General features: G+C 44.3%; 2 protein-coding genes across 3 annotated transcripts in view; one reads left to right on the top strand and one right to left on the bottom strand.

The window, feature by feature from the left end:
- BOC (BOC cell adhesion associated, oncogene regulated) overlaps nucleotides 1-8,842 on the top strand; it is a 57,572-nt gene extending 48,730 nt beyond the window's left edge. For both annotated transcript variants that reach the window (XM_075167179.1, XM_075167169.1), the window contains exons 10-19: nucleotides 415-525; nucleotides 1,763-1,969; nucleotides 2,795-2,976; nucleotides 4,113-4,218; nucleotides 4,401-4,523; nucleotides 5,195-5,416; nucleotides 5,816-6,042; nucleotides 6,640-6,719; nucleotides 7,354-7,547; nucleotides 8,134-8,842. In XM_075167179.1, coding sequence (XP_075023280.1) covers nucleotides 415-525; nucleotides 1,763-1,969; nucleotides 2,795-2,976; nucleotides 4,113-4,218; nucleotides 4,401-4,523; nucleotides 5,195-5,416; nucleotides 5,816-6,042; nucleotides 6,640-6,719; nucleotides 7,354-7,547; nucleotides 8,134-8,318 — 1,637 coding nt within the window. In that variant the 3' untranslated portion in view covers nucleotides 8,319-8,842. The remainder of the gene's footprint in view (nucleotides 1-414; nucleotides 526-1,762; nucleotides 1,970-2,794; nucleotides 2,977-4,112; nucleotides 4,219-4,400; nucleotides 4,524-5,194; nucleotides 5,417-5,815; nucleotides 6,043-6,639; nucleotides 6,720-7,353; nucleotides 7,548-8,133) is intronic.
- Nucleotides 8,843-10,161: 1,319 nt separating this feature from the next.
- Nucleotides 10,162-26,710, bottom strand: part of CFAP44 (cilia and flagella associated protein 44) — a 44,813-nt gene continuing 28,264 nt past the window's right edge. Inside the window, exons 23-35 of the mRNA XM_075165582.1 lie at nucleotides 26,266-26,471; nucleotides 25,717-25,882; nucleotides 24,588-24,765; nucleotides 20,872-21,375; nucleotides 19,242-19,445; nucleotides 18,624-18,819; nucleotides 17,524-17,634; nucleotides 15,873-16,003; nucleotides 14,620-14,736; nucleotides 13,501-13,702; nucleotides 12,631-12,791; nucleotides 11,153-11,287; nucleotides 10,162-10,597 (exon numbers count right to left, since the gene is read on the bottom strand). Of these exons, the coding sequence (XP_075021683.1) occupies nucleotides 10,319-10,597; nucleotides 11,153-11,287; nucleotides 12,631-12,791; nucleotides 13,501-13,702; nucleotides 14,620-14,736; nucleotides 15,873-16,003; nucleotides 17,524-17,634; nucleotides 18,624-18,819; nucleotides 19,242-19,445; nucleotides 20,872-21,375; nucleotides 24,588-24,765; nucleotides 25,717-25,882; nucleotides 26,266-26,471 (2,590 nt within the window). The 3' untranslated portion in view covers nucleotides 10,162-10,318. The remainder of the gene's footprint in view (nucleotides 10,598-11,152; nucleotides 11,288-12,630; nucleotides 12,792-13,500; nucleotides 13,703-14,619; nucleotides 14,737-15,872; nucleotides 16,004-17,523; nucleotides 17,635-18,623; nucleotides 18,820-19,241; nucleotides 19,446-20,871; nucleotides 21,376-24,587; nucleotides 24,766-25,716; nucleotides 25,883-26,265; nucleotides 26,472-26,710) is intronic.

Raw genomic sequence — 26,710 nt, 5'->3', positions numbered from 1 at the left:
CTATGCTAAATCCCCCTGTCCCCTGGCTGCTTTTCATGTCTCCAGCAGGTGGGGAGACATTCCCTTTGTAGCAACCTTCCCCATGGTGGTGGACTTGCTCACATCTCCCCTCAGGCTCCTGTCTTGTGCTAATTACTACCTTCTCAGGCAGAAATGTAGCAACATTTCAAGAAAACCAATTAAAAGTTTTAGAAAATTAAATATGAGGGGAACCTATCAACAGTTTAACAAACCTGCCCCTGTAGCTTTAGTTCTTACCTGGAGGTTCAGTGCTTTGAACCCCTGGGGCTGTTTGAGTCCAGAGAGTAGTTACCCTGGCATCGTGGCTGGGAATATTTCCTTTGCTCATCACAGCAAAAATTAACTCTGAGCCATGTCTCCATGTCACTGATGCCACCTCTCCCTTCTGCACAGGCCGGCGCCCAAAACCAGAGATTGTTGCCAGCAAAGAGCAGCAAATCCAGAGGGATGACCCAGGCACGAGCACTCAGAGCAGTAACCAGTCTGACAACAGCCGTCTGTCCCGTAAGGCCCTCCCTGAGCTGGGCAAGGAGGGAGGGCAAGGGGTGCTGGATCTCTTGCAGGTGGCAGCGGCCAGGCCATGCTGGGGTTGAAGTCTCCGCCGGGTAAAGCAAGACTGTGCAAAGCTGGATGGGTGGTCTCTAGCTCCTGACGAGGAGAGGACCTTCTCAGACATCCCCACTACTGCATTTGGCAGGCAGTCTGTCTTAGGAGAGCAGGCTGATCCCACTGCCTGTCCCCACCATTAATGCAAGTGCTTGTCAGAAACTCTCTGTCTCTTGCTGAGTTTCACATGGAGGGTTCAGAAAGCCCTGCTGTGGAGTCTGCAAATGTGCGGTGCACAGGACCAACAAGCTGCCGTGCACCAGTGGGTGCTGGGAGAAAGCGAGGGAGAAAGGGGAACCAAGTCCCTGCAGGTCCTGGCATCCTCCTCTCTCAGCCAAGCCCTGACAAGGGGCAGTTAGTGCCTATTCTAGGGGTGGAGGGGGTGTTCCGTTTGCGTATTTTGCTGCACTGGAGAAACATCAGTTCCTTACTGGTTAATCCAATCCATTGTTCCCCACCTTCTGTCTGCCATTACTATTATTCACCAGTGCCATTATCCTTTCTGTGAAATTCTCTCCTTCAATCCCTATCCTTTCTGTGAAGTCCCCTCCTTCAATCCCCCACACTCATTCATGTCTTGCCTTTTCTTTCATCTTCACAGCTCCGTTCATCTCTTTCCCTCCCATTTTTTGATTGTTTTCCTATCAAATTACATTTCTACAGTTGAGAACTTCTCCCTATTTCCTCCTCAGCTGGTTCTTCTCAATCTCTCCTGTTTTTGTCTCCTACATTCGCCTGTCCCCAGTGTCAGTCTCCCACTGCTCACTGCTTCCACATCAGCCAGGCCTTTTGCTCCATCTCCAGCCCTGCATCCACACCTCTCACTGCTCTCCCTCCCACGATGGGTGCACACACCTCAAACCTTGTCTCATCCTACTTGAGTTGGGAGTGGGAAAGGAGCAAGATGCAAGCAGGAGTAAAAGACGTTTGCAGGGCATAAACTGAAGGGAGTGAGGATTTGGGGTGCCAGCTCTAATGAAGAGACAGAAAGAAGAGAGCATTCAGGACTTAAAGAGCATGTGGGTGGGTGCAATGCAGGTAGGCCTTCACCCACATACCTCTGAACTACAGGATCCTCCAGACAGGGCGAGGGGAAAGTCTTTCGTGTCCTGATGTCCTTCTGTGCCCCTTGCAGCTCCAGAGGCACCGGACCGTCCAACCATCTCCATGGCATCAGAGACATCTGTGTATGTGACCTGGATCCCCCGTGGGAATGGTGGATTCCCCATCCAGTCTTTCCGTGTGGAATATAAGAAATTGAAGAAGTTGGGAGACTGGGTCCTGGCCACCAGTGACATTCCTCCCTCTCGCCTCTCTGTGGAAATCCCAGGCCTGGAGAAAGGTAGGCAGGTGTTCTCCTCCCTGCTTCCTGGAGGTCTGTAGGAAAGCTGTGCAGTCCCCGTAGGATAGTTAGCCATCCGTCACGTCATGCTTAGCCCCGGCATGTGCGAGCAAAACAAACCCTCCCCAGCTCCAGCCTTAGGTGCATGGGGAAAAGTTGCAGACGCTTCTCCAATTTCTCCAGCTGCAAAGACCAGCATAGATTTGATCTCCCTCAGGGAGGCTTGCGCATGCTTTTCTGTATTACAGGATATAGTTACTAAAGGCATTTGGTTTTGCCATTTACTAGACAGGACAGAAGTTTCCTTAGCCACAGGCAAGACAGATGGGCATACAATTCCCATTGCACTTCACATGAGAAAAGACGGCATCACTGAGCTGGACAGCTTAAAAGGGCAAGACATCTACCTCAACTTAAAGACCAGTAAAACAATGTTTGGGAAAAAATTATTTAGGCTTTGAGCTTTTAACTGATGTTTATGTACTTAATTTCCATGTAGTGGAGGAAGGACACCTTCCCATACCTGCTTTCAGGTCAGGACATGCTTTCAGGCATCTCTGAATCCACCCACACATCTTCCAGAACTGCTACCTGACCTCTAGACCATCCAGACAGGAATTGGGGAAGGCAAATAAAAGCAGGCTCCATCTAGCACATGGCTGAAATCTGGCCATTCGGTGTTTGTACTTTGATCAAAACCTCTCTGTAGGCTCTCTGCTTTCTGGAGAAGATATAGGCCCTCTCCACAGTCAGGTCTGTGCTGACAGTAGAAGCCTTGGAAGACTCCAATCTCTGCAGCTCTTTTATTTCCCATTTTTCCCCTAGGCACATCCTATAAATTCCGTGTCCGGGCACTGAACATCCTGGGAGAGAGTGAGCCCAGCGCAGCGTCTCGGCCATACGTGGTGTCTGGGTACAGCAACCGAGTCTACGAGCGCCCTGTGGCCGGGCCATACATCACCTTCACAGATGCTATCAATGAGACCACCATCATGCTGAAGTGGATGGTAAGGTTTGTAGGGGCAGAGATCGCTGAATGTGCAGGAAGCAGGCGTGTGGGTGCTACTTGCCCAGCATTCACATCTGCCAGGTTACCACACTGGAGCCTGTCACCAGCACAAATGGATCTAGGATCCAATAGCTCCCTCCAGCAAAGGAGGACTGGGCTTGGGCCGCATAGAAGTGGGGGAAGTCAGAAAGCCTAGTAAACCCTTTTCATCTGAATCCAACATTGTACACAGGAGGCATTTCAGCGGATAACCTTAGGGTCTTGCCCATTTTGTTCAACAAGCACAATTCAACAACACACGGGACAGCTGCTTGCTCTCCTGGCCAAATTCCTGGGATCCATTAGCACCTCTGACTGTCCCAGTAGTTTCCAGCAGATATGTCCTTCACTCTCACTTGCTGGGTAGCAGTCCTAAGTGCTGATAATCATTTACAGCAGTCCACCCCAGAGGACTTTTAGGAGTGAGCAGGACCTTTTGGATCACAAGCCCAGATCCAAGTATTTCCAACAGCTTAGAGCTTACTCAGAGGGACACATTGCCCTCTTCTCTCCCAGCTTCTTCTAGCCAGAAATTGCTACAGGGCAGGATGGGCACTGCTGTTCATCTAAACACAAACAGTAGCTGATAAAATACTGGGTGAAAGACAGTGAGAACACATGGAGCTGGGACAGTACTGCCCTGGGTGGGGGAGGAATGGAGCTGTCTTCAGAAACACGAGGGTCCTGCATTCACCGGTTTGTGGCAAGATGCGGTTTGTCTGGAAGCCATGAGCCTACTGGAGTCCAGGTGAAGGTGTGCTTGTCCTTGCCCAGCTGAGTCACTGTTCCTGAGGAATTTTTTCTCTGAAGCATTGGCTGTGGCTGCTGGGAGGGAGCAAAGTACTGGATGCTTGGGGTGACAGGACCAGACTCATGGCTTGTATGTTACCTGAGAGAAGCAAGGTGTGAGAGTATCAAACAGCACTGAGCTCTTGGAAGGAAGCCCTTCCTGTGCAAACCAGTGGCAACACAAGGAATACCCCCTGCTGGGTCTTCCTTTTGTCCCATCCCATTCATCCCCACTGCTCCTCACCTAGTACAATATGGAGCACAGACATCTCTGGTAATTTCTGCCCTTCCTCCCATTCTTTGCAGTATATCCCAGCCAGCAACAACAACACTCCCATCCATGGTTTTTACATCTACTACCGCCCCACTGACAGTGACAATGACAGTGACTACAAGAAGGACGTGGTGGAAGGTAGGAGATATTGGGAGACCGGTTCAAGCTGTTGCTTCCTCCTGGGCCAGAAGGAGCCCTCTGCACACAAGGCACAAGGCTGCTGCTATCCAGGCCTGCTTTACCTAGCACTGCTGCAGAGCTGGGCCGGCTGCCTGTTCCCAGAGGAAGCTAACAGCGCCCTGTGTGTGTTCCCTCCTCAGGAGATCGGTACTGGCACTCCATCAGCCACCTGCAGCCAGAGACCTCGTATGACATCAAGATGCAGTGCTTCAATGAGGGTGGTGAAAGCGAGTTCAGCAACGTGATGATCTGTGAAACCAAAGGTAACCCAGCTTTGCAGGCGCCTCTGGGAGTGCAGCCTGCTGCCTTCCCCGCCTGCAGCTGTCAGAGCACAGCAAGGCAGGTACCATCCCTGCCTGATGGTGCATCATCCAAGCTCAGGCAAGGAGATGGAGGCAGCGCTGGGGAGAAGAGAGGCGTGGGTTTGTTGGTGCTGTTGCTCAGTATGTGTATACACCCACACCAGTAATCAGACCCCTTGTGCAGAGTCCATCACCGTTTCCATCAGAGTAGTAGTTACCTTTTGTTTTCCTAAGTGTCACATAGATGGTGACTGGAATCAGAAGGGCTAACTTTCCCTTGCTGTTCCAAGCTCCTGTGTTTGGTTATAAGCAGGTCCCACGTCATCTTCCAAGGAGTTGCACTGCCGCGACAGGAACAGCATCAAGTCCAACTGGGTGTTTTGGAGAAGCTATTTTCCTTTTTCCTTTTGCTTTAGCAGCCTAAAAGCCTGGCAGATCTTAAGCAAAACACAAAGGACTTGTCTGTACTGCAATACGCATCAGCCTAGGAAATCCTCTGGCATCCAGGAGCACTTCTTTAAAGTCACTGTAGAAGTCTGTCCACTCCACAGCAGTGTAGATGTCCTGGAGCGTGCTGCTCTTCCACCTGCCATATCTGTGTCTAATGCTCTCTCTCTCAATTCCCTTTGCAGCTCGGAAGTCTCTTGGTCTGCCAGGTCGTCTTCCACCCTCAACAGTGCCCCCCCAGCAGCATCCCCCACTCAGTGGTGGGCACAGTGGCCTGGGGACAGGAGCCATGGTGGCCCGTTCCAGCGACTTGCCATACTTGATTGTAGGCGTCGTGCTGGGCTCTATCGTACTCCTCATCGTGGCCTTCATCCCCTTTTGCCTTTGGAGAGCCTGGTCCAAGCAGAGTAAGGGTTCTTTCTTGAGGCCTGATTTGTAAGATGTGCTCTGCCCTGGGTAGTTGGATCAAACACCCAAAATGTGAGGGCTGCACATTCTGGGAAGCAGGGAGAGGGTGGGCAGAGGGCAAATCCCAAATGTCCTGTGGAACCTGATAAAGACAAATGCCACCATTCGTCCCTTGTCCTGCTTACCTGGCTGAGAAGGAACCCTGGGACTAGAGCAGAGGGAAAGGGGCACTCCCTTTTCCTTCATGTAGGTCCCCTTTCCACCATTTGTCTCCAAGGGTGCTTTGGGTGCCAAAACAGCTGCCTGATAGGACAGCCTAACGCTCTCCCTCTGAGCTTCAAGAAGCTGAACTTTATCCCTGGTTTTGGCCTCAGACTTCCTTTTTCTTCCTTCTGCAGAGCAAACCATCGACATGGGCTTCCCAGGAGCTGGGCTGCTGGTATCATCCTGCCAGTACACCATGGTGCCTCTGAGGGGCATCTCTGCTCCTCGTGCCAATGGACATCCCTATGTTAACGGGCAGCCCTACGCCAACGGGGCACATCTGAATGGCATCTGCCCTGCTGCAGGAGTGGGCTATGCAAGCACCAAGCCCCGAGATTACAGTCCAGATGAAGTGCCACAGGTATGTCCACACCTGCGGTGAACAGTTGGTTTGACATGAGCTGGATGCTGTGGTTGCAGTGAGAAGGCTTCTCCAGACACGCCTGGCACCCTTTGCAGCACGTGGAAGCGGCAAGACTGTCGTCTTAACAGAGATTTCCCCTTTGCAGTGGAGTCTGGGGCATGGGAGGAACAGGAAGGTCTCCAAAACATTGGTGAAGGGGTGGTTTCTTGGGACAGTGGCTCTGAGTATAAAGGAGGCAGTGAGCAAAGGCTACTCTTCAGGGAATGGTTCCTCTTTCTCCTGAGCAAAGCTCACAGGGACAGACAATGTTGAGGACTCTGTGTGTAAATAGTAACACAGGCCAAGGCAGGGCCACAGCTGAGACTATAAATTGGTTATCATCCCCCATGGATTCAGCAGTAAACATGAAGTGAGTTTTTCTGTGCTCAGTTCCACTCTGTCCTCTGTAGCAAAAGAAACAGTTTCAGCTTTCTCTGCCTTCTGTCATAAGAGCTTCACCAGTCTGCCCCACAGCTCTGGCTCCCAGATCAGCACTTGCCTCTTAATGCTGCTGTGCGGCGTTGCTCTGCTGAGAATCCTTCTCTTTCCTTCCAGTCACACGAGGAGACCAACGCCTTGCTGCAGGCGAGAGTGCTGCAAAACGGGAATGCCCAGCAAGACTACCAGCCCTCCAGGTTAGTCCTGGCTTATGGAGGGGAAGGGTGGAACAATCCAGTGGGACCCACAAGGCTACATGCTCACAAAAGCTCACCCTCAGCACGCTCCCATCTGTCCCAATTCACTTGGGAAATAAATCCATGCTCCAGCACTAGGCCTCAGTCTAAATTCTCTTCGTATGGCTATTCCTCTTACGGTTTGAGGGAAAGATAATTTAATTTTAGAGACGGCCAAGACCTACTTCCCCCTGCCCCCTTTTCCTCCCCCTGCTCCTAAATGGGAGACTGAAAAATAGGATGAGAGAAGCTAACATCTATGACTGGATGCTGATAAACAACTGCCCCAGAATCTGGCCAGGGTCCAATTGCAGGTGCTTTGGTCTCGCTGTTTAGATGTCAAGTCATTATTCCCCTGCTCCCTGGGAGGCACTACTTCTCCCAGCTCCTGTGGCACTCGCTAGATTTTGAATCGTGGATGCTAGGTCCCATCACTTCATTCCCATCCCACAAGTACATCCCAGTTTCTGCTCTACCCCTCATTTAGGAATGCTTTGTGTCATTGCATTGACGCAGCTGGCTGAGGTGTTACAGAGGTCGTATCTTTCAAGGAGGAAAGATCTGTGAATAGTGCTAAACCTCTTTGCCTCCACAGATTGCCCAACTCAAGAACAGAAGACAGCTCCTTCCTCTACAGCCTCCCAGATGACTCCACTCACCAGCTTCTTCAGCCACAAGATGACTGTCCTCACCTTCAAGAGCACTTTGTTGGCCTCCATCATCCAGTGATGGGCAGCAAAGTGGGAGGCCCTAGCCTGGATGGTCGGCGGGATCCCATGCTCCACCAAGGTCAGTGGTCTGGAAAACTCAGTGCTTGCTTCATCTTATCATTTTAGGCTGATCTTGAAGGGAAATCTCACTGTAGAACCTTTGATGGCTCTGTTCTTGCTCGCTTCTGTGGTGCAAGGACAGTTTTAACACTGTCCTTGTCATGAACAACAGCATGGAAAGGCCACACTAGCAGCTGGGGACTGTAAACTGCCTCAGTCAGTTTTAGAGGACAGATTTCTCATTTCTCCAAAAGCTTGAGCTGCATGCTGGCGGAAGGGCACATACCCACCTCCAGTTGCAGAGACGCTGTCCTTTAGTCCTTCTTAATTTTGCATTTTCCAGACCGCCAGTAAAACAACAAGGTCCCTGAAAAATTATGTGAATCCATCTCCCCTAAGAAGTGATCCACCCCTGTCGTGTGGATCAAACTCGTTGCGTGCGAGCATAGGATCAAACTCCCACGTAGCCAGGACTTTCAGAATGCAGTTTTTGCTTTTTGATGAGAGTACCTATCCTCATAAAGTGGACTGTTGACTAGAAAGCTACCACAGCATGTCTCATTTCTGTATGCATTGTAATCGTTCCTTGCTCCTTTCCCTTTCAGGAAGCCCTTGCTGCCTAGGCCTAGTGCCAGTTGAAGAGGTAGAAAGACTAGATTGCTGCCAGTCCAGAGGAGATCTCCATCCCCAGAATCCAGTGATCACATCTTTGGGTCAGGACCTACCAAGACACCTGAACAGCAGCCCACCACCACTGAGGCCTTTAGAGACTTATTCTCCTACTAGCTAGGGACCAAGCTGCCTTTTGCAAAAGACTTATTCTAAAGAGAAAAAGAGAATGGGTATTTATTTTTGTATAACACCCCTATTTATATATTTATGCACTTGTATATAGATGTATATGTGCCTTTTATAATGCTATGGAGACAGAAGGCATCCTCAGCAAGGTCACAGGAGGGCCCAAGAAACAAGGCAGCAGCTATCCGTGGCACCAGGCTGTTCATCAGAGCAAAAGATTGAAACAGCAGCACAAAAGACGTCACAGGACATGGGTCCAAACAGAGCTGCCACCACCAAGATCTAGCACTCTCTTGCAGTGACGGCTTCACGAAAGATAACGCTGTCAAAAAGGTCTTTTCCTCTCCCCCACAGGAAGGCATGTCCCAGGAACACACTCCTGTGAATGGACTGGAGTTACGCACTCTGCCTAATCAACTTAAACAACCCTTCACATACACGCCATCTGCAGCCGCGTATCTGTAAAGACAAACCCACGCTTTAATATCTAAAATAAAGGCTTTAGTCTTTTCTGTGGCTTGCTGTATGCTAAATCCTCCCACAGAATGAACCTACTCATTTTTTACTTGCAGACACACAGCAAGCAGGACACCTGGAGAACGGTGATGTTTTCCTACAGTTATAGTTTTCCAAATAGCCACCCATGCCAATCTTCTCAATGGGAAGGAGAAGGACAGCCAATACCTGTGCCAGTTAAGTGACACAAAACTTCTAGTGAGGAGCACAGCTAGAGCAAATTTTCACTTATCTCCATGGACAGCTGCATGACTTTGGTGAAGGGGGGAGGCAGACAGACACCCACATCTCTGCAAATTTTGTTTCTTTAACCCCCACTCCCATCCTGTGGTTTTCCAGCTTCAAAAGCTTTCAGCATCCAGCACCCAGGATAAGGGTGAGGGTTTTTCCATTGAAGAGACAGAGGATGCTCAGCACCTTCACAGGGACCCACTGAAAAGGCAAGCAGCACCAGCACCATTCACTTCCTGTGCTGGGGCCAGCAGGGGCAGTTCTTGTGCCTGGCTGGGATATGGCTGGATCCTGGCTGAATGCTCCTCTGCCTGCTGTACAAAGACCAGTGGCAAAAGGCAGGGAGTGGGGAGGAAGAGCAAGAGCAGCTGCAGGTTGTTCAATCTATTTAATTAAAAACTAGCAACAACCCCAAGCCTCTCTGTGCACCCTCAGAAACTTTGCACTGGAAGAACAGTGCAATTCAACCCCTCCGCTTTCGGGTTGAGGGAAGTTTTCACAGTAAGACAGGATAAGTGCTGTAAACGATCATGCACTGCCACCATACTGAATGCCAGAGGAAAAAAAAAGAATAAAACCTGAAAACATACAAAGCGTGGCGCTCTCTCACTCTGATCAAGCAGGTGCAAGCCAGTGGAATTACAGGCTGACTTTGCATTTGCTAAACCTTCCTCATGCCAGGTAAATATCACCTCCTGCACTGCAGTGCAGTTTCCCTGCTACAGAGCAGAGGCAAGTGGGAAAGTCTTTGCTTGGCTCCATGCCCGTCTGAGCACTGCAGGCCCTGAGCAGAAAGGTCCCTTTGCTTTCTCCAAACAAACAGCACTTCCCTTGACTCTAACTAGCTCAGTTAGCAGAGAACTGCCATTGCTGCTAGGATGTTCAGCAAATAACCAAACACACCCTTAAGGCAGACCTCTTTTAGTATTTTTGAGAGTACAGGTTCCAAAGCTATATTTGCCCACGTGAAGCTCTCATACCCAGCCTTCAACAGCCACTGTTTTGAAGAACAGACATACACATACGCGCATACACACAGGGCATCTACCAGTGCAAATCTCTCCAATGGACTGGTAACAGCATTAACTGGTTGCATTCGCACTTTTTTATTCTATATCTGTCACGACAGTCATATTTTGATAGGGGAAACAAATGTAACCCTTTACAACTAAACCCCTGTATAGCCAAAGCAATTCATTTCACACTTCCAGGTATTACTATTGCCACAGTTAACCATATCCATTTTTAAGGGACACTTGGACTGTTAGTTACCATTTCTGATGTCAGAACAGGGAATGTTTCAGTTGGTATCTCAGAGTCCTGTGGTGATAAAGGTTGTAGAAGGAGGCACCCATCTTTTCTGCTAAGGAGAGCGAGTTCTTCTCTTAAGCACCTATCCTTTCTGCTTAGAAGATGGATTTCTTCTCTTAGGAGGGCTGTGTCACGAGCTGTGTGCTTCAGCCGCGACTCCAGCCTGGCCTTCTCTTTGATGTCAGTAGTTCGGGTGCCCTGAAACTCTACTCCCTGTATGAAGAGGAAGAAGAAAAAATAATTCCTATAAAACATGGGAGAATGAATGGTGGAAATTTATTTCAAGTGGGAAAGTGAGGCTTTCCAAGAAGCAGGACAGCTTCATGACTTCTCCACTCCTCAGTCAGGACTACTCAGAGATCAGACTGGGGGACCATTAACTTAGATTCAGACTGTCACAGGTGGCTGCCTTATTCCCTAATACAGAGAAAAGAAAACACTTTAATTCATGTGGCTGCTTCCATGTAACAAAGGAATAATTTTGACCTGCTGCAAGACATTTTCTAATTAGAAATTAGTTTGTTTCAGTATTAGAAAGCAGCTAAGTAAGAAATTAGCAGAGAAGCTAAGGTATGGCTTACTTCACGATCAGCTCATTCATCTCCCTTTCCACAAGACCTTGGAGCAGTCATTCAGCCTCTGCCACTAGACAATATTCGCCGGGACTGCTGACTGCAGAGACCAGAGAGCTGGTGAGGGCCGGGTGAACCCTTACCCGTTTCTGAACAGTCCCAACCCTGCATGCAGTACAGTGGCTAAAAGGCTTACCAGATCATTCTTTAGTGAATCCAGCTTAGTTTCAAGTTGCTGTTTTTCAAGGCAGAACCGGTTCAGCTGCTGCAGCTTGCTGGTGTTTTCCTTTGTCAGCTTCATTAGCTGCTGCTGCAGGTCTAAGATTCTTTCCTAGAAAAATATAAAAAGTTGAGCTGGGATGAGAGATGACAAAAAGCGTGAAGTGGGAAAGAAGTGCTAAGCACAACGTAAGTGTCACAGAAGGGAGATAAACAACAGACTGATCCTGCGTACGCCACCTGATCCCACAGTGCCTTTAATGCAATCTGTCTTTTTTTTCTTTTTTTTTTTTTTTTCTTTTTAATATTGCAAATGCTTAAGTATTTAGGTAAAGCAGTTAGTTAGGCAAAAGTGTGGGGAAAGAGAAAACCGTTAGGTACATAGTATTCTGTATGTGCACTACATATGGTACCTACACCTGCCACAAGCCACCATAGAAGAGGAACAGAGAAGGCTGGGGCTATGAGTTTCCGCTTTGAGGTTTGGCTCTCATACCCAAATCTAGAGGGAGGACAGGGGTTCTTTGCCTAGCTACAAACACAGGACAACCAGGACAGCAAGGAACTGCAAATCTGCTTCAACGCTCTACTTCCCTGGCAATGTGTCATGCTGTACAAACACGGGCAGGACAGCTCATTACAAACGAACTTGTGTCCTTTCTGATGTCAGTTAGAAAACTCTTGAGCCAGATCTAGATGTGTGCTGGATACTCTAAGGAGCAGTGAATACCCACCAGCAAGGCTAAGCCCAGAATGTGTTGCCAACTGAAAGAAAAATCGCAAAACGTTAGATGTATGTATAAAGGTGCTGATGTTTTACTGCTCGGGGGGGGAAAGAAACGTCAGTTTAAAACAAAAGGCACGATGCTTGCTCAAAGAGAGATTTCTCCCCTGACTGTTTTCTAATTTTTCTCTCTCCATATTTTTAAAAGGCCAGCCAATGACAGCATTCTGTAAGGGCAGCATAAGAGTGTTGCCTGCTTGCACCAGAGTAGCTGAGCCTTAGGCCCCTCCAGATAGAGACATGCACTTTTCAGACTGCACAGACTAGCATCTCGGGCGTGAGCCAGGGCTACCCTCTACTGAAATAAGTTCGTCACCAAAGGTGGTGGGAGGTGGCAGTAGGTGCCAAATGCCAGCTGAAAACCAAAGGAAAGCACTCTGGAAGAACTTCACATAGGGACTGAAGCAGAAGGATGCATTTGAGGAAAGTAAAACAAAAAGGTCATCAACTACCTCTATGAGAAAATAGGATGCGCGCGTCAGCAACTGAAGAAACGGTAGGAATGATGATGGGAAATGGGAGTTGGACATTATGGTCTGTTAATGACAGGTGAAAAAAAACCCCGCCATGAACATGTTCACAAAAGATTGTAGTGTAGTTATTCAGCCCCAGGCAAATGAAGCTTTAACAGATCATCATAACACATATGCCCTCCTTTTCCTGCTCCTTACCTCCCACTCTTTGAGTTCCTGGGAGTGCGCATATTCTTTCTCCATTATTTGCATTTCCAACTCTTCCACGCGTATGTTAACAGAGTGTGCTTGAACTGCTTCAAAATCAACCAACCGGCCAAACTTCTTCATCATCAGATGACGGCACTTCTCTTCCAGTCCTAACAGAAAGGGCGTGGCACAAATGGCAGCACTGTCTTTCATTGGTTAATATGACTTTCTGCCTTACCCCTAGCTTTTTGTCTCAGCTCTTTCGTATTTGCTCATAATAAATAATTCACGCAAGACCACACAGAGCTCACAACTGAATATTGTCGTTTGTCCTTGCCTGTGACCGTGTCTGTGTTGTCACTAAGCCACACTCTAAGCCAGTCCTAGTAAGCCACTCCCACACCAAAGGCTATATAGGGCCTCCACAGGTTTGGTGGTGCTAGACACGTCTTTGGGTTTGGATTTTGGGAAAGTAAGTGTTTCAAATAGGGCTTGTTTCATTCTTCTTATGTTACACAGAGAAGGAAATTGCCAAAAAACTTATGTGGCTTTGGGGAAAGTACTTTTTTCCTAGCAGTTCTGGTTTACAGCCAAAAATAGCAATCGTGTGTCCTGACTTCCAGTGTCTCATCTCAGTCAGCTCTCCTTATAAGTTCCCAAATTATTTCACATAGCCTAATGACTCTGCAGCACTGGAGAACTACCAGTACTTCATCAAAACAGTCCACTTGATCTGCTCTTTCTGCTTTATTTTCTGCAGTAACCAGCTGTGACATCTGGGTGAGTGTAAAGACAGACATCTGGTGAGTTACCCACACCCAGTGAGGGGGACAGAATGAGCACTAGTATGCTGTGTTGTTCAGAGTCTCTGTTACTCACGTCGAATCTTTATATCCATCTCCTTTTTGTCCTGGACAAGCTGCTTATGTTGCTCCTGGGCCTTCTTATAGATCTCTCTTTGCATTATCTTTTCATTATGTAGTTCCACAATTCTCTTCTGCAGATACTCTAAGGACTGGTTGGTAAATACCAAAGCCTGGGAGAAGTCACTGGGCATCTCCCCATTAACCAGGTACTCCACCTGCAAGAAACAGCAATAAGCAAGCTGACTTCACTTATTAAGAGTGCTGGTGATCCCTCTGGATAACAAATGTGTGAGCATTAGAGAACTAATGAGTGAGGTAATAGTAAGCGTGGGCACAACTCTCACATTTTGGGTCAGGGAATCACTACCACTCAGCAAAGCTCAAAGACTACTTAGAGCTGTGATGACTGCCTATCTATAAAGCTGTCTACCCTTCTATGGCACCTGGAACAAAGGGGGAGTGAGGCACTCCCTGTCAACTATACTTTTGAATGACCTGGGAGCTACAGGATTGCATAGTCAGGCCTTAGACTCTTCTGTCTTCATTACCAACCTTTTAATGAAAGGAGATAGAACAAATGGAGAGAGCTGAGCTTGCCTCAGAGGTATATAAGCCAGAACAGGCAGAAGCCTATCTTCACTCTCTGAGGACAAGATTCAGTCCAGAGGAAATAAGAGTATTGTCTGGAGTTTTCCTCTTCATTTTCTACTTATCATCCCTGTGCTAACAGCTGTGTAGATGAATGCATTGCATCAAATCCAGCATTCTTGAATTGGGCAAAACTCCCATTAGTTTCAATCGTTTGGGGGCTTTTTTGGTTTGTTTTTTGGGGTGTTTTTTTTTTCAGGAGAATGTAAGTAGGTATGGACCTGAAGAAAAATCCCATGCCAAACTTGAAGGCTATGCACATTTCAGCAATGGGCCGACCTGCCTGCCCTTACCTCTTTTCTGTCAATATAAGAGTAGAGAAGGAAAAAAAAAAAAATCAGGAAATAGCAGCATGAAGTTTGATTAATGACACTTCATGCCCAGGAGACTATAGTGATTCAGGAACTAAGGGCGCCAAAGAACACCATTGTTTAGATGTACATAGGCAATTATGCACCTGCAGATGCACAATATCCTGAATTACCTGATGGAGTTTCAAAGGCACAACCACATACAGCTCATTCAGTCTCTGCTGCTTTTCCCACTGAAAGGTCTCCAGTTCCCTCTCTGCGGTGTCCAGACTGGTTTCCACTACTTTTGCCTGCAGAAAGACAAATTGTGGACAAACAAAAATCCTGTAGTACTCAAATACATAAGGCAGCAAGCTTCTATGTTAGAGTTCCTGATCCAAAAGGGAAAGTAGTATAGAAAAAAAATGCCTTTTTTTTTTTTTTTTTTACGTACTATGATAGGTGAGTTTCATAGGCAAACATGAGGCTCATCTACATATTCAAGCAAGATTCTGTCCTGAATATCTCTGTACACATGTATACTCATAAATGTCTCCTTAGTAGAGAAGCCCTGTATGTATCAAGAGACAGCTGCTTTGTTTAGTGTCTAAAACAATTCTAGATCTACAGAGCCTGCAAGATATTTTTTATTGTGTTATGCCTGGAATTGCTTATTAATTCTGCATGAGAAAGAAACAATTCAGACTCAAATGTCAGACCCCAGGGTGAATATGTGGCAGCTGGCACTTAGGAAAGCCTTTAAAAACTAAACAAAAAACGTTGTAAGTTAGGCATATTTGATGGAACATTTTTGAGACACAATAAAAGCAAGACTTGCATAATATTATTTTGGCAGAACTCACACTCTATCCCGGATAACCCTTCAAATTAAGATATTTTTGAATTAATATAAATCAAATGCCTTGATGAATGCAGGAGCTCAGAAAAGCTAAAAGGAAAACTTGCACCAAGTGAGTTTATTCAATGATTGCTATGACAAAGAGCAAAAAGAAATAGATGGAAAAATAGCATTTTTATGCATTTATTTTAACATGCATTTGTATTAGGATAAGGATTCTTTAATCTCTCCATCCCCATACACATGCAGAGAGGATGGGCCAGGCTACATCAGGTGCTGCATCTGAACCACAGAATCCAGTTTCTGCTGCTGCATGATGGTTAGACAGCTGGGAAGGAATTGGACCTAAAACCTGGATCCAGCCCCATAGCAGCTAAGGTCGACCACCTTGATTTACTCTTTTCAGGAGGACAGGTGACCCATGTTGAGCTGCCTCCTGCCTCTGTGCTACCACAGATATCTCTACCCAAACTGAGGCCTCTCAAAGGGTTAGAATTTTGTTTTTAAATCTTAGCCAAAATCACTAGCACAACATTTTCACTGTAATGGAGCCAGCTGATGCTTGACGAGAAGAAAACACTACAATACCTTTCTGGCCAAGGCATTATATTTCTTTCTGAGGTTAGCAGCAACTTTCTTCTCCTCTGTTAAAGCTTTCTCAATGTCTAACCGCTTCTGCCGGAGCTGAATGGTGTTTTGGAATAGTGCCTCATTGCAGTCTGAGAAGGAAAGAGTCAAAGAATAGCTTAGTTTGATTACTGTACTATAGTTACAGGCTTGAGCTAGTAGCTTCTCCTATTGCGCACATCGCCCAGCATTGCCAATAATAAGACCATGCTCTTGATTCCCTAAAGCTTTCTCAAACATAAACCACATGGGCCACGTTCCTCCATGAGGGGCTGAATGTCTTGGATGGATCTTTTTTCTTTACATTCAGTCAAAACAGCTTGTTTCCAGAAGTAAGACTAAATGCATCAAAGCCAATATTAAAGCCAAGTGCTCAAAAGTTAGCTTTTGCAAGTAATGCAGTCCCAGTAATTAATACATGTGAGAGTATAATCTTCAATTATGTGAACATACAGTTGTTCATCCATAGCACCCTTCACTATAAATGATGAACTTTCTGTAGGGATCATTTATATCTCTATTTGTAAATGAAGCTGTGGTTCACAGGACCCGTTTCATTTGTTTCATGGTAAGGAAGATATGTGAATTTCTAACGTAGTGATTTCAGTCATATTAATCAAGTCAGCATTACCAACCCAAATCAGTGGGCATAATAATAAAAAAAAAAAAAACAAAAAAAAAAAGATTCCAATAAAGGCAAAGCAAGTTACACATTAAGAGACAAATATGAAGAGGCTAATGCAACATGTAATTTCCCATTAAATTAGTAATTTGGACTTTTTCAACAAAAAGTAAAAATCCTCTTCATTTCTCCCCAACATTTCATTGGAAAAGAAGATGAATGAGGAGTTAATCAAAAATTCAATTTGTGAAAATGATGTTAAAATCCAATTTAAAAAAATATGATAAGGTAATTTGTTGGTAAGTTCTAACTGAAAATAAAGCAGTATTGTTACATGGTCATTGACATATCACTCAAAGATTTTTTAAAAAAAGAACACCCTAAAGTAGTTAAACTCATAGAAAAGAAAAAGGGGGAGAAGGAGTGGCTTCTCTTTGTTGAATGAATGAATGAAGAGGATTTTGCAAAGTAAAGCTCCTAACTTTTCAGATACCCATAAGAGAGCAGCCTAGCAACAGGCAATTGCTGCATAAATCCACGAGGTGGTAACAAAGAGCTTAATTTAACACCATGGTAGGGTTGCCGCAGAACTTCCCTGAACAGGGATCCAGCTAGGCCAAGCAGCAGGTTTCCAGAGAGCAGCTATAGCCTCGCTCCAGCTCCGCTCCCGAGAGGAGCCTTTTCTCTCCAGAAAACAGCCATGAAATGGTGAATGGTTCTTTACACAAAATAATTAATTCTTAGTGCTTAGCTAAGTTTTATTTTTCCAAACTTTTTAATTAGGGTACCCTATAATACCAGCAGTTTCATTATCTTCACTGATATTTCCTGGGGAGAAATGCTGCACTCAGGAGGGGTACACACATTCTGGCCCTTAATGGCATTAATATGCAGTCAATAATGAAAAACTCTGTGTTTTCTTTTTAAACACACAATATTTCCCCTAAAGCTAAACAAATAGTCAACACAAGGAAACGATGACTTAGGTACTCTTTGGGCAAACAGAGTCATCAAAGACTTCATCTTCAGATCCAGAATTTTCTTCACCAATCCCCAAGCTGGACTTTTCATCCTTCTCCTCTTCATTCTCATCTTCTTCATCTGGAAGAAAAGGACAGTACTGCTGGCTTGCAGAACACCTCCAGGCCCATTGTGCATTATGCCAATGTGCTGGTGAACACAATCCCAATAATCCATGAAAGATCACGCTGGTAATATATGGATCCAGGCACCTTGTGCCTATTGCATTGATTTGATAATTTCACAGAAAGAAAAAGAAAAGAAAAAAAAAAAGGAGGGAGACAAATCACCTATCAGTGCCAAATGCACAGACACAGGCACATTTTTGGGACTTCCTTCAATAATGTTTCCTCTCTTTTATGTGCTAGGAATTTAAATCTTGTAGGTTTACCTTTCTACTACAGAGATTAATCAACCAAGCAAAATACACAGAGGCACAAAACTGTCACAAAAGCATCACTGTTGTTTGCGCTTTTTGCTAATCATGTCCCATTTGAAATCAAAAGCCAAGTCAGAGAGACAGCACAAGTATTTTAGCTCAGTAAGACTGCCTAGCCTTAACAGTTTAAAAACGAGTCACTAAGATAAATGAAATCCTTTCATAATATGTTTAGTCCTGTGACTAATAGCTGATTGCAGATTAGGTCTATGATCTCTCATTAGTCAATGGACAGATTAAAGGAGAATGTCATGAATGTGGCAGACTAATTACTTATCCATAGCTCCCAATTGGTACAGCATAGGAAGTAACTATTTAAAGCTTTGCCTCTTCTTCATACCAATTATCAGTCCTCAACATTGACTTACAGGAAGTAAATTGCAGGAGCTGTCATCAGACCCAATGTAGTTATGTTAGAAACTGAATTACACTATTGTTATCATTCAAAATGGCTGCCTCAGAACATGGGTCGGTATATAAATAAATCTGGGTAGGTCTGATCTATGGTTTTTTGAACGAAGTTCAGTGCTGCATATACCCAGGGCTCCAGCTAGACTGAGAGACATTTACTTGTCCACTTGCCCAAGTATGTGTAACAAACCCATAAAACAAAAAGAACAGTATCTCCAACCTGCTTCTCCTCCTACTTCTTTTTTCTCCATGCACTTGATTTTCTTCTTCAGAACCTTAGTCAGAAAATGGGCAAACTCGTTGTTTTCTCCAAGGGATGCTTGGAAGTTGTCATAAAGAGCTTTTTCATTTTCCTGAAGTTTTACAATCTCACACTTTCTATTCTCCATCTGTGCAAGGTAGCTGTTCAATTTTGACTAAACAAACAAAAAAACCTACTTCAGTTGAAAGGTACAACCCACGTGTGCGTATATAGGATGTATCTGTGAAGATCTGGAAATGCAAAACTTGTCTTTCTCTCTTTAAACCCATGCTTCAATCAAGCAAAACCTAGAAGTATGTTCTTAAATTTAAGTATATGATTTGTCATTTATTCCACATCATGAAGTACGTATTAAAATACAACTGTTAAGATTATGAAAAGATTAACTACTGGAAATTAAAAGTGACCATCCTAGGTTGATCATCAAAAGTTTCTTGTTTTTCAAAATTTAGCACTAGATGCTGGATCAGTGCTAAAATGAAGCAAAGAGATGCCACCATTTACTTTATGGCTTGCTTTTGTTTCAAGTCATGCATTAGTGGTACTGTTAAATCCAGATACACATGGGCTACTTACTTGCATGGCCTCCTTTTCACTGATGAGGGTGTCAACATGCCCCTGGAGAACGTTCTCATGTTTCTCAAGGTTCTTCAGGATAAGCAGCTCTTCATACCATGTGATGTAGCACAGGTCAGCACTTTTCATCTGCACATCCAGCTTCAGTTTCTTGTGCCTCAGAAAGCGAAGTTCAGCATCAAAGTTGATCACCAGTGCATTGATCTGGAGCATATGAGAGAGTCAAATGAGGAACAGGGAAAGTATTAGGAATGGAGTTAAACACATAAAGCTAGAGAAAGGAGCAGAAGGCAAAAATTCTCTCTGCCAAATCAACAACTCGCCCATGCCATTTACTATGGATTACTGAAGCGCTTAGACAGACAAAGCTAACCCCAAATGTGTCTTCGTTCCCAACACAATAGTAAAAGAATCACCGGGGTTTCACAGGAACGTTTCATTGCATCCCACTCCACCCCAGAAGTATTTTACTCTTCAGAGAATGTTTTACAGTAGCCTGAAGTAGTTCATGTAACAATACCAGATGTAGCAATAAATACATGTCTTCTGCCTTGACAGACTTCTTTCAGAATACCTGCCAGCTCTTCCCTTTGACATTTACAGTTAAATGAGTACTAGAAGCTGCCAACATTAACTTATACATATGTGATGGTCGCAGCAGCATTTGGATATTCTCTCAAAACCTTCACACACATGAACACAAGGGTGTCTCTGTTGGGGTAGACCCAAAAGTCAATGGCCAATAGCAGAAGCTAGAGAAAAGACGATAAGAAATGGAGAAACAAGTGAACAGTGGTACACCTCTGGCACGCTCTTCTCTGTACCCTCCTAAACTCTGATTTAGGGACATCCTGAGCTTGAAGTGGTATGTTTGTGTTCAACAGCTTTTTTTCTTCCAGACTTTGGACTTCTGGATTTTTCTTCCAGACTTTATCAAATTGTAGCTTCCCCAACATCCTAACACGAGTTCCAAATCTTAGTTATTGTTGGATAGGAAAACTATTTCCATTTGCGTGTTTCAAGCTTTCCACATGACCATTTCATTTGATATCTCTCCTTCTTTTAAGAGGTGATTCCCACTCTCCTTTTCTATGCTATTCATAATTTTATTACCTCTGCCACAACTCTTTCAGTTGCTCCTTTTCCAGGCCAGAGATGCTTTATCCATCTAGATGTGCCTTTTAAAGAAGCTTTTCCATGACTAAGCATTTTGGTTACTCTCTTTTGTACCTTTTCTAATTCTAGAAAATCATTTTTGAGACCAAAGGTTTGGGACTACAGTTATTTAAGAGCTGAAAACATCACGAATCTACAAAGTTGTAGTGATGCTCCTTTTCTTCCTCTTTGTCACTTTTCAAGTAATTTCTAACATTTTATTTGTCTTTTTTGGCCACTAAGCTCATGGTTTCATAGAACAATCAATAAGAAATCTAACATCTGTTTTTCAAGTGATAGTCAGCACACAGGTCACAGGTAGGGATTTGTACTGATTTACACTGTAATTTGCACCAGCTAGCATTTTCCTGAACTTCGGAAAGGCAAGAGTAGCTGCAATCCTGAGACAGAAGAAATCCCATTTCTGAGGCAGTGGGATTTTTCCACCTGAAAAAAAAACCTTTTGATTCCCTACCTTTTTAATCAAGGTCTTCTGCAAGTATAGGTTTTTTATCTTCTCTCTCTTTAAAATTTCCAGTTCCATTTCCGTTGGCTCTGCCTTCTCGATCTCAAAAACCTTTCGCTGCTCTGTGACCACAGATGATGCTATTTTCATCGGGTGTGCACCTGCAGCCTGTGCCATGGGGTCAATGTCTTTAATGGAAGGAGCTCGAAGAAACCCATGCCTAAATGCAAGAGATGAGTGAGACCCTTCCAACTGTTCCTGCCGCTTTGCCTTGGCCTCCTGCTCCTCTTTGAACTTCAGGAGGATGTCACTGTCATACTCAAATTTTTTTTCTGGAACCTCATCTGGGTATAACTGAGGGATCAGGGGAAGAGGGAGACGTTCTGATAAATCCAAGGCTGTCTGTATGGATTTCAATTCTTGCACTAAACACTTGATCTTCTCAATTATAGAAACCTTGAGATCCCGCAAAGACATGATCTCTTTGTTCATATTCACTTTCCTCTTATGGATCTGCGAAGGAAAAACAATTTTAGTAGGATTCCCCAGGAACACTTACAAAGTACGTAGTCTTCCCCAACACAAGTAATGGTTAAGAGGCTTGTTATAGTGACTTTCCTTCTTTGCATACTAGTTTTCTTTTCTGTACCATCTCCACACATTAGCACATTTTAACAGCTGTCTTTCAGTCTGTGGTTTTAAAATCTTTGGAACCACCTCTCTTCCTCTTCTTCACAGTGAATAGCAAAGGTGTAAGAAGGGAAACGAGGCTTCCCCATTCTCTCAGTTCCTGACTTGATCGTGAGTTTCTTGACATGAGATGTTGAAGCAATGTAGAAAGCAGACAGAGGCTGTGAAAATAAGCTGTGAGTTTTAGAGGATTAGTCATTTGGGCTGTATTTCATTAAATACGGAGAGTATCTTGGCTTTGATACATGGCCCTCTTTTCAGGCATATAGTACAAATAATACACTACAAAAGGAAAATCAGATCTCTTTTAGCGTTTTGTAAAACAAGCAAGACAAAAGAAACATACCTGAGAGGACCTTTATTTTACACACTACCAAATGCACAGCTGTACAGAAATACAGACTTCTTTGACATAGTCATAAACACATCTCATATAACCTCAAAGATGCTGAAGCAGTTCTCCACAAATGTAGGTTCTGGAAGGCAGATGAAATTCTTGTCTTTTATATGTGATGGTGAAGCTGAAATCACAGCTACTGCAGGTGGTTAGCAGTGGAACAAAGTTCTGAATTTTTGAAGTATAGTAGATAGCGATATTAAAAGCAAGAAAGTAACATTCTGTCAGATGCTTTTGGATTTCATAAAAGCCACTAGATGTCCAAAACAAATTCTCTCCAGGCCTTCCAGAAAAAGAGAGTCCCAAAGTCAACTCAGAAAACTTTGGCACCAGCTGAATATTTTTTCTCCAACCCAAGATGAAGATCCACTAATCTGAAAAGTGCCACTTATATCAGATGTAAGAGGTGGGAATTAAACAGCCAAGTGCAGCAAAACCTGTTTGTAACAACTTGTTTGCATCTTTCTTGGCCTGTAGGCAGACCTCAGTAGTAATTCTATATCCAGAATTCAGTAATAATAATTCTGTTCGACATCATTAACTATGTGGATGATGGGGCAAGAGTGTACCCTCAGCAAGTCTGCTGATAAGGCAAAACTGGGAGGAGTGGCTGATACACCAGAGGGTTGTGCTGCCATCCAGAGGGAGAGGCTGGAGACATGGGCTGACAGCAACCTCATGAAGTTCAACAAGTGGAAGTGCAAAGTCCTGCATCAGCGGAGGAACAACCCCATGCACCAGCACATGGCGGGGGACCGAGCAGCTGGAAGGCAGTTTTGCAGAAAAGAACCTATGGGTCTTGGTGGACACCAAGTGGACCATGAGCCAGCAATGTGCCCTTGTGGCAAAGAGGGCTAACAGTATCCTGGACTGCATTAGGGAGTGTTACCACAGGTCGAGGGAGGTGATCCCTCCTCAGCACTGGCGAGGTCACATCTAGAGTGCTGTGTCCCATTCTGGGCTCCCCAGTACAAGAGAGAGATGACGCTACTGGAGACAGTCCAGTGAAGGGCCACTAAGATGATTTGGGGACTGGAGCATCTCTCATATGAGGAAAGGCTGAGAGAGCTGGGACTGTTCAGCATAGAGAAGAGAAGGCTTAGGGTGGGATCTCACCAATGTATATAAATACCTGAATGGAGGGCGCAAAGGGGATGGAGCCAGGCTCTTTTCAGTGGTGCCCAGTGACTGGCAAGAGAAGATGGGCACAAACTGAAACATAGGAGGTTCCCTCTGAACATCAGGAAATACTTTTTTACTGTGAGGGTGACTGAGCACTGGCACAGATTGCCCAGTGAAGTTGTGGGGTCTCCATCCTTGGAGATATTAAAAAGCCATCTGGACATGGTCCTGGGCAACCTGCTCTAGATGGTCCTGCTTGAGCAGAGGGTTTGGACTAGATTACCATCGGAAGTGTCTTCCAACTTCAATCATTCTGTGATTCTGTGATAAGGAGACGCTGTATTAATTTAGCCTTTTCACATGAAATAATAATCGAATGTGATCTAATATTAATATTTTTGGCAGAAACTTCTCTGATCTTTATAAAAGAAAACAACACTATACACTAGCCACCTGAAGTAACTGGAATTCTTCATCTGTGTAAACCTGGAGTTTACAAGAACTAATCCCTTTGATTGCATTCGCTTGTCCTACTGAGTTAGGTTAATCACTGGGTATCTGCTAACACCAGCACCACAATGAAGTACTGGAGCCCAAGCATGAGATTTGAGTGATCCAATAAATCCCCTGAGACTGTAGCATTGCTTCTGTGATGGTTAGACCTCGCTATCAAAGCACCCCGGCCTACAGGGTGTTTCATGAGGATAAAACTGGAGAAGATTCAGGGCCACTGACAGTATAACTTATACTTCGTCAGACAAAGTGAAGAGGTTCAGTAAGCAGGGAAAGAAATAAGTCTTCCTACCAAAGAGCAACTAGACAGTTCCAAGTTCAGTAGATATATTTCTTCATTGTTCTTTTAGCTAAAGAAATTTGTCACTTTTTTGCACTCCAGCCAAATAAAAAGAAAAACAGTTCCTACGAGAAAAAGGAGGGGGGTAAAGAAGTCACAAGGAAAGCAACAAAGATATTGCACAACATTTGAGGTTCTTGTGTCTTTGTGATAGCTGTAGGAATTCTATCACAGAAAGGTGGCTCCAAAAGACCTGGTTTCTCAGGAAGATTCCAATGCTTAGTACCTTTGATTGCCAAAGTGCAAATATGGAGAGGCCACACTAGAAACACCTGTCCTTGCTCACATTCTTGTTTTTGTAATGGTTTAGTTCAGTGTTTTAAGGAAAGCATACCAGTTACTAGATTATAAGATTTTTTGAAGAATTCAAAACCACAGATGTTCCTGCTGAGGTACTAGAAAAAGTAAATTCTCTTTCTTGTTTAAAGAGAGCTGGCTGACAGTTTTCCCGGATTGATTCAGGTTTGAGTTTGGTGAAGCACTAACAGCTAACAAAAGAAAGGCTGATTTGTAACTAAAGCTGATTCAAGCCAGTCTGTCCTTCAAGGCCTCTTCCCACATCCACTTTGATTTCCTTTCAAAAAATTTCTTCAGTGACTAATACAGTATCCTCCCTCCCCCAAAAAGGGGGAAATATACACATCAATGAATGAGTTTACATACCAACACTTCCAAGGATGTAAGCTGCACCACCTTCTTCTCAGTGTTCATACGCTTGTGTTCAGGGACTCTGTAGTTAGTGGCAGTCTTCAGCTTATAATATCCCATATTTTCCTGTGCTTCTCTGATGTCCTCAACAGCCTTGGGATTCTCATAGTCATCACTAGGTTTGCTCTTGTATCTGGTAGGTACAAAACAAAGCTGAACTTTAAGACAGAAAGCATACAGATGAACAAACAGGGTCATTTCATACCTTCTAATTTCTGCAGCAAGGCTTGGGAGGTAAGCTAGGGATCAAGAATCACACACCTCTTTCAGAAACCAATGGCTACTTTGAGAAGAATATCCTTGCATGTTTGAACGAAAACCTCAGATTATTTTTTTTCCAAAAAAACTCTTATAACATAGATCTGCCATGGGACAGGTTAAACCTCTACATTTGGACTAAGTTCTGGGTTTAGCGAGTATGTGCTGCTCTCAGTCTCAGGGAACTGTGTGTCAACACTCCACCAGCCTGCCCCACAGAATACCTGATCCTACTCTATATTGTTAAACACTTAATAACCTTAAAAAGCCTTGTACTCCGTCTCTACATTGGTCCCATTCCCTGTCATTCATCTCCTAATGAAGAACTTCTGTACTTCCATGAGAATTCAAAGATGTCTTGTCCCCCATTCTTGCCTCTCAAGATAAAGACCAGCATGGAGCACGAAGGCATATCACGAACACTCACATAATGTCCATGATGTTAGCACAACTGACCTAACCCAGCTATTACAGCATCTGCTCTATGTGGTGCTGGTAGGGTTAACTGAGAGTTGACTGTAATGGTCTAGGTGTCCCTCAGTCATGATCGATTTAGACATCTTTTTACTCCCTATCTGAAGATGCAGCTACCTAGCTGAATTCAAGTTTTTTAATATTTTAGAAGAACCATAGAAACTAACTGAAAGATTTTAATGCTCTCTTGAGAGTCAGAGATACATGAAAACTCATCTATTTTAATTACAACCATTAGGAACATAAAAAACTAGGCAGAGAGATTATAGCGCCATATGACAGCTAAATAGCACTACTTGACCTCAGACAAGAAGCAGAACTGAAAGGGCACAGAGTCCAGTTCAAGACTCACAATTCATCCCACTCTGCCTTCCTCTTCATGATCTTAGCTTTCACCTCGTCAGATTTCTCAACAATTCTTCTGATTTGCTCACGTTTGCTTTCTATATAATGCGTGGTTGGCTTTCGGACCTCTGATGTCTTCAGCTTTTCAGCCTCGCCCTCGAAAATTCTATCATCTGGACCAAAAAATAACCATGTGAAGATGTAAATACCATGCAATCCCAAATACTGGAAAGCCCCTGGGATGGCTCCTGTAGAGCTGGTGTTGATCAGTATAGTTCTACTGCAGTGGATGTTCTGAACATATTTGGATTCTTTGACTTGACTCTTAGTCACATTCTACCCATAGGGTTGACAGACAATTGCTGGCATTGACCTAAACATGGAAAACTATGTATATGCGTTACTATGTATGTTAGTACTGAAAAAACATACCACAGTTATATTTCTTTACCTGTACCTAAAGAAATTATTATTTCTTTAGCTTGGACTCAGGAAAACAAACTGAAATGAAAGACAGAAACCATATTACTGGTAAGATTTAAATGGTCACCATTACCGCTATGCGTATGCCTTGTCTCTTCAACGATCTCCCTTTTTTCTGCTTGTTTCCATGCCTGTTTAAGTACTGTCCTCTTCCATGACAGATGTTCCTTATCTTGGTAGTATTTCTCAGACATTGCTAGAAGTCTGTAGGTGGAAATCTGGTGATTGCTTTGAATAGCATGAACAACAACAGTGTCAAATTCCAATGAGTCCCGAAATCTGAAAAGCCAAATTAGACACAACTGTCTGATGTCAGTAGGCACAACCTACCATTTTTCCTTGACCAAAAGGACATGAATGATGTAGTTTACTTACTGCACATACAATCATTACATGTAAATTCACAAGTCAGTAAGTAATAGCATGATGACATCTGACACTATCTATTGACTTTTATCCAATCTAGGAATGGAGATGCTCAAGAATAAACATATTAAGACCTCTCCCAATATTGAAAC

The sequence above is a fragment of the Calonectris borealis genome, chromosome 1 (assembly GCF_964195595.1).
Source record: "Calonectris borealis chromosome 1, bCalBor7.hap1.2, whole genome shotgun sequence".
NCBI lineage: Eukaryota > Metazoa > Chordata > Aves > Procellariiformes > Procellariidae > Calonectris > Calonectris borealis.
This window is presented reverse-complemented; position numbering and strand designations above follow the sequence as displayed.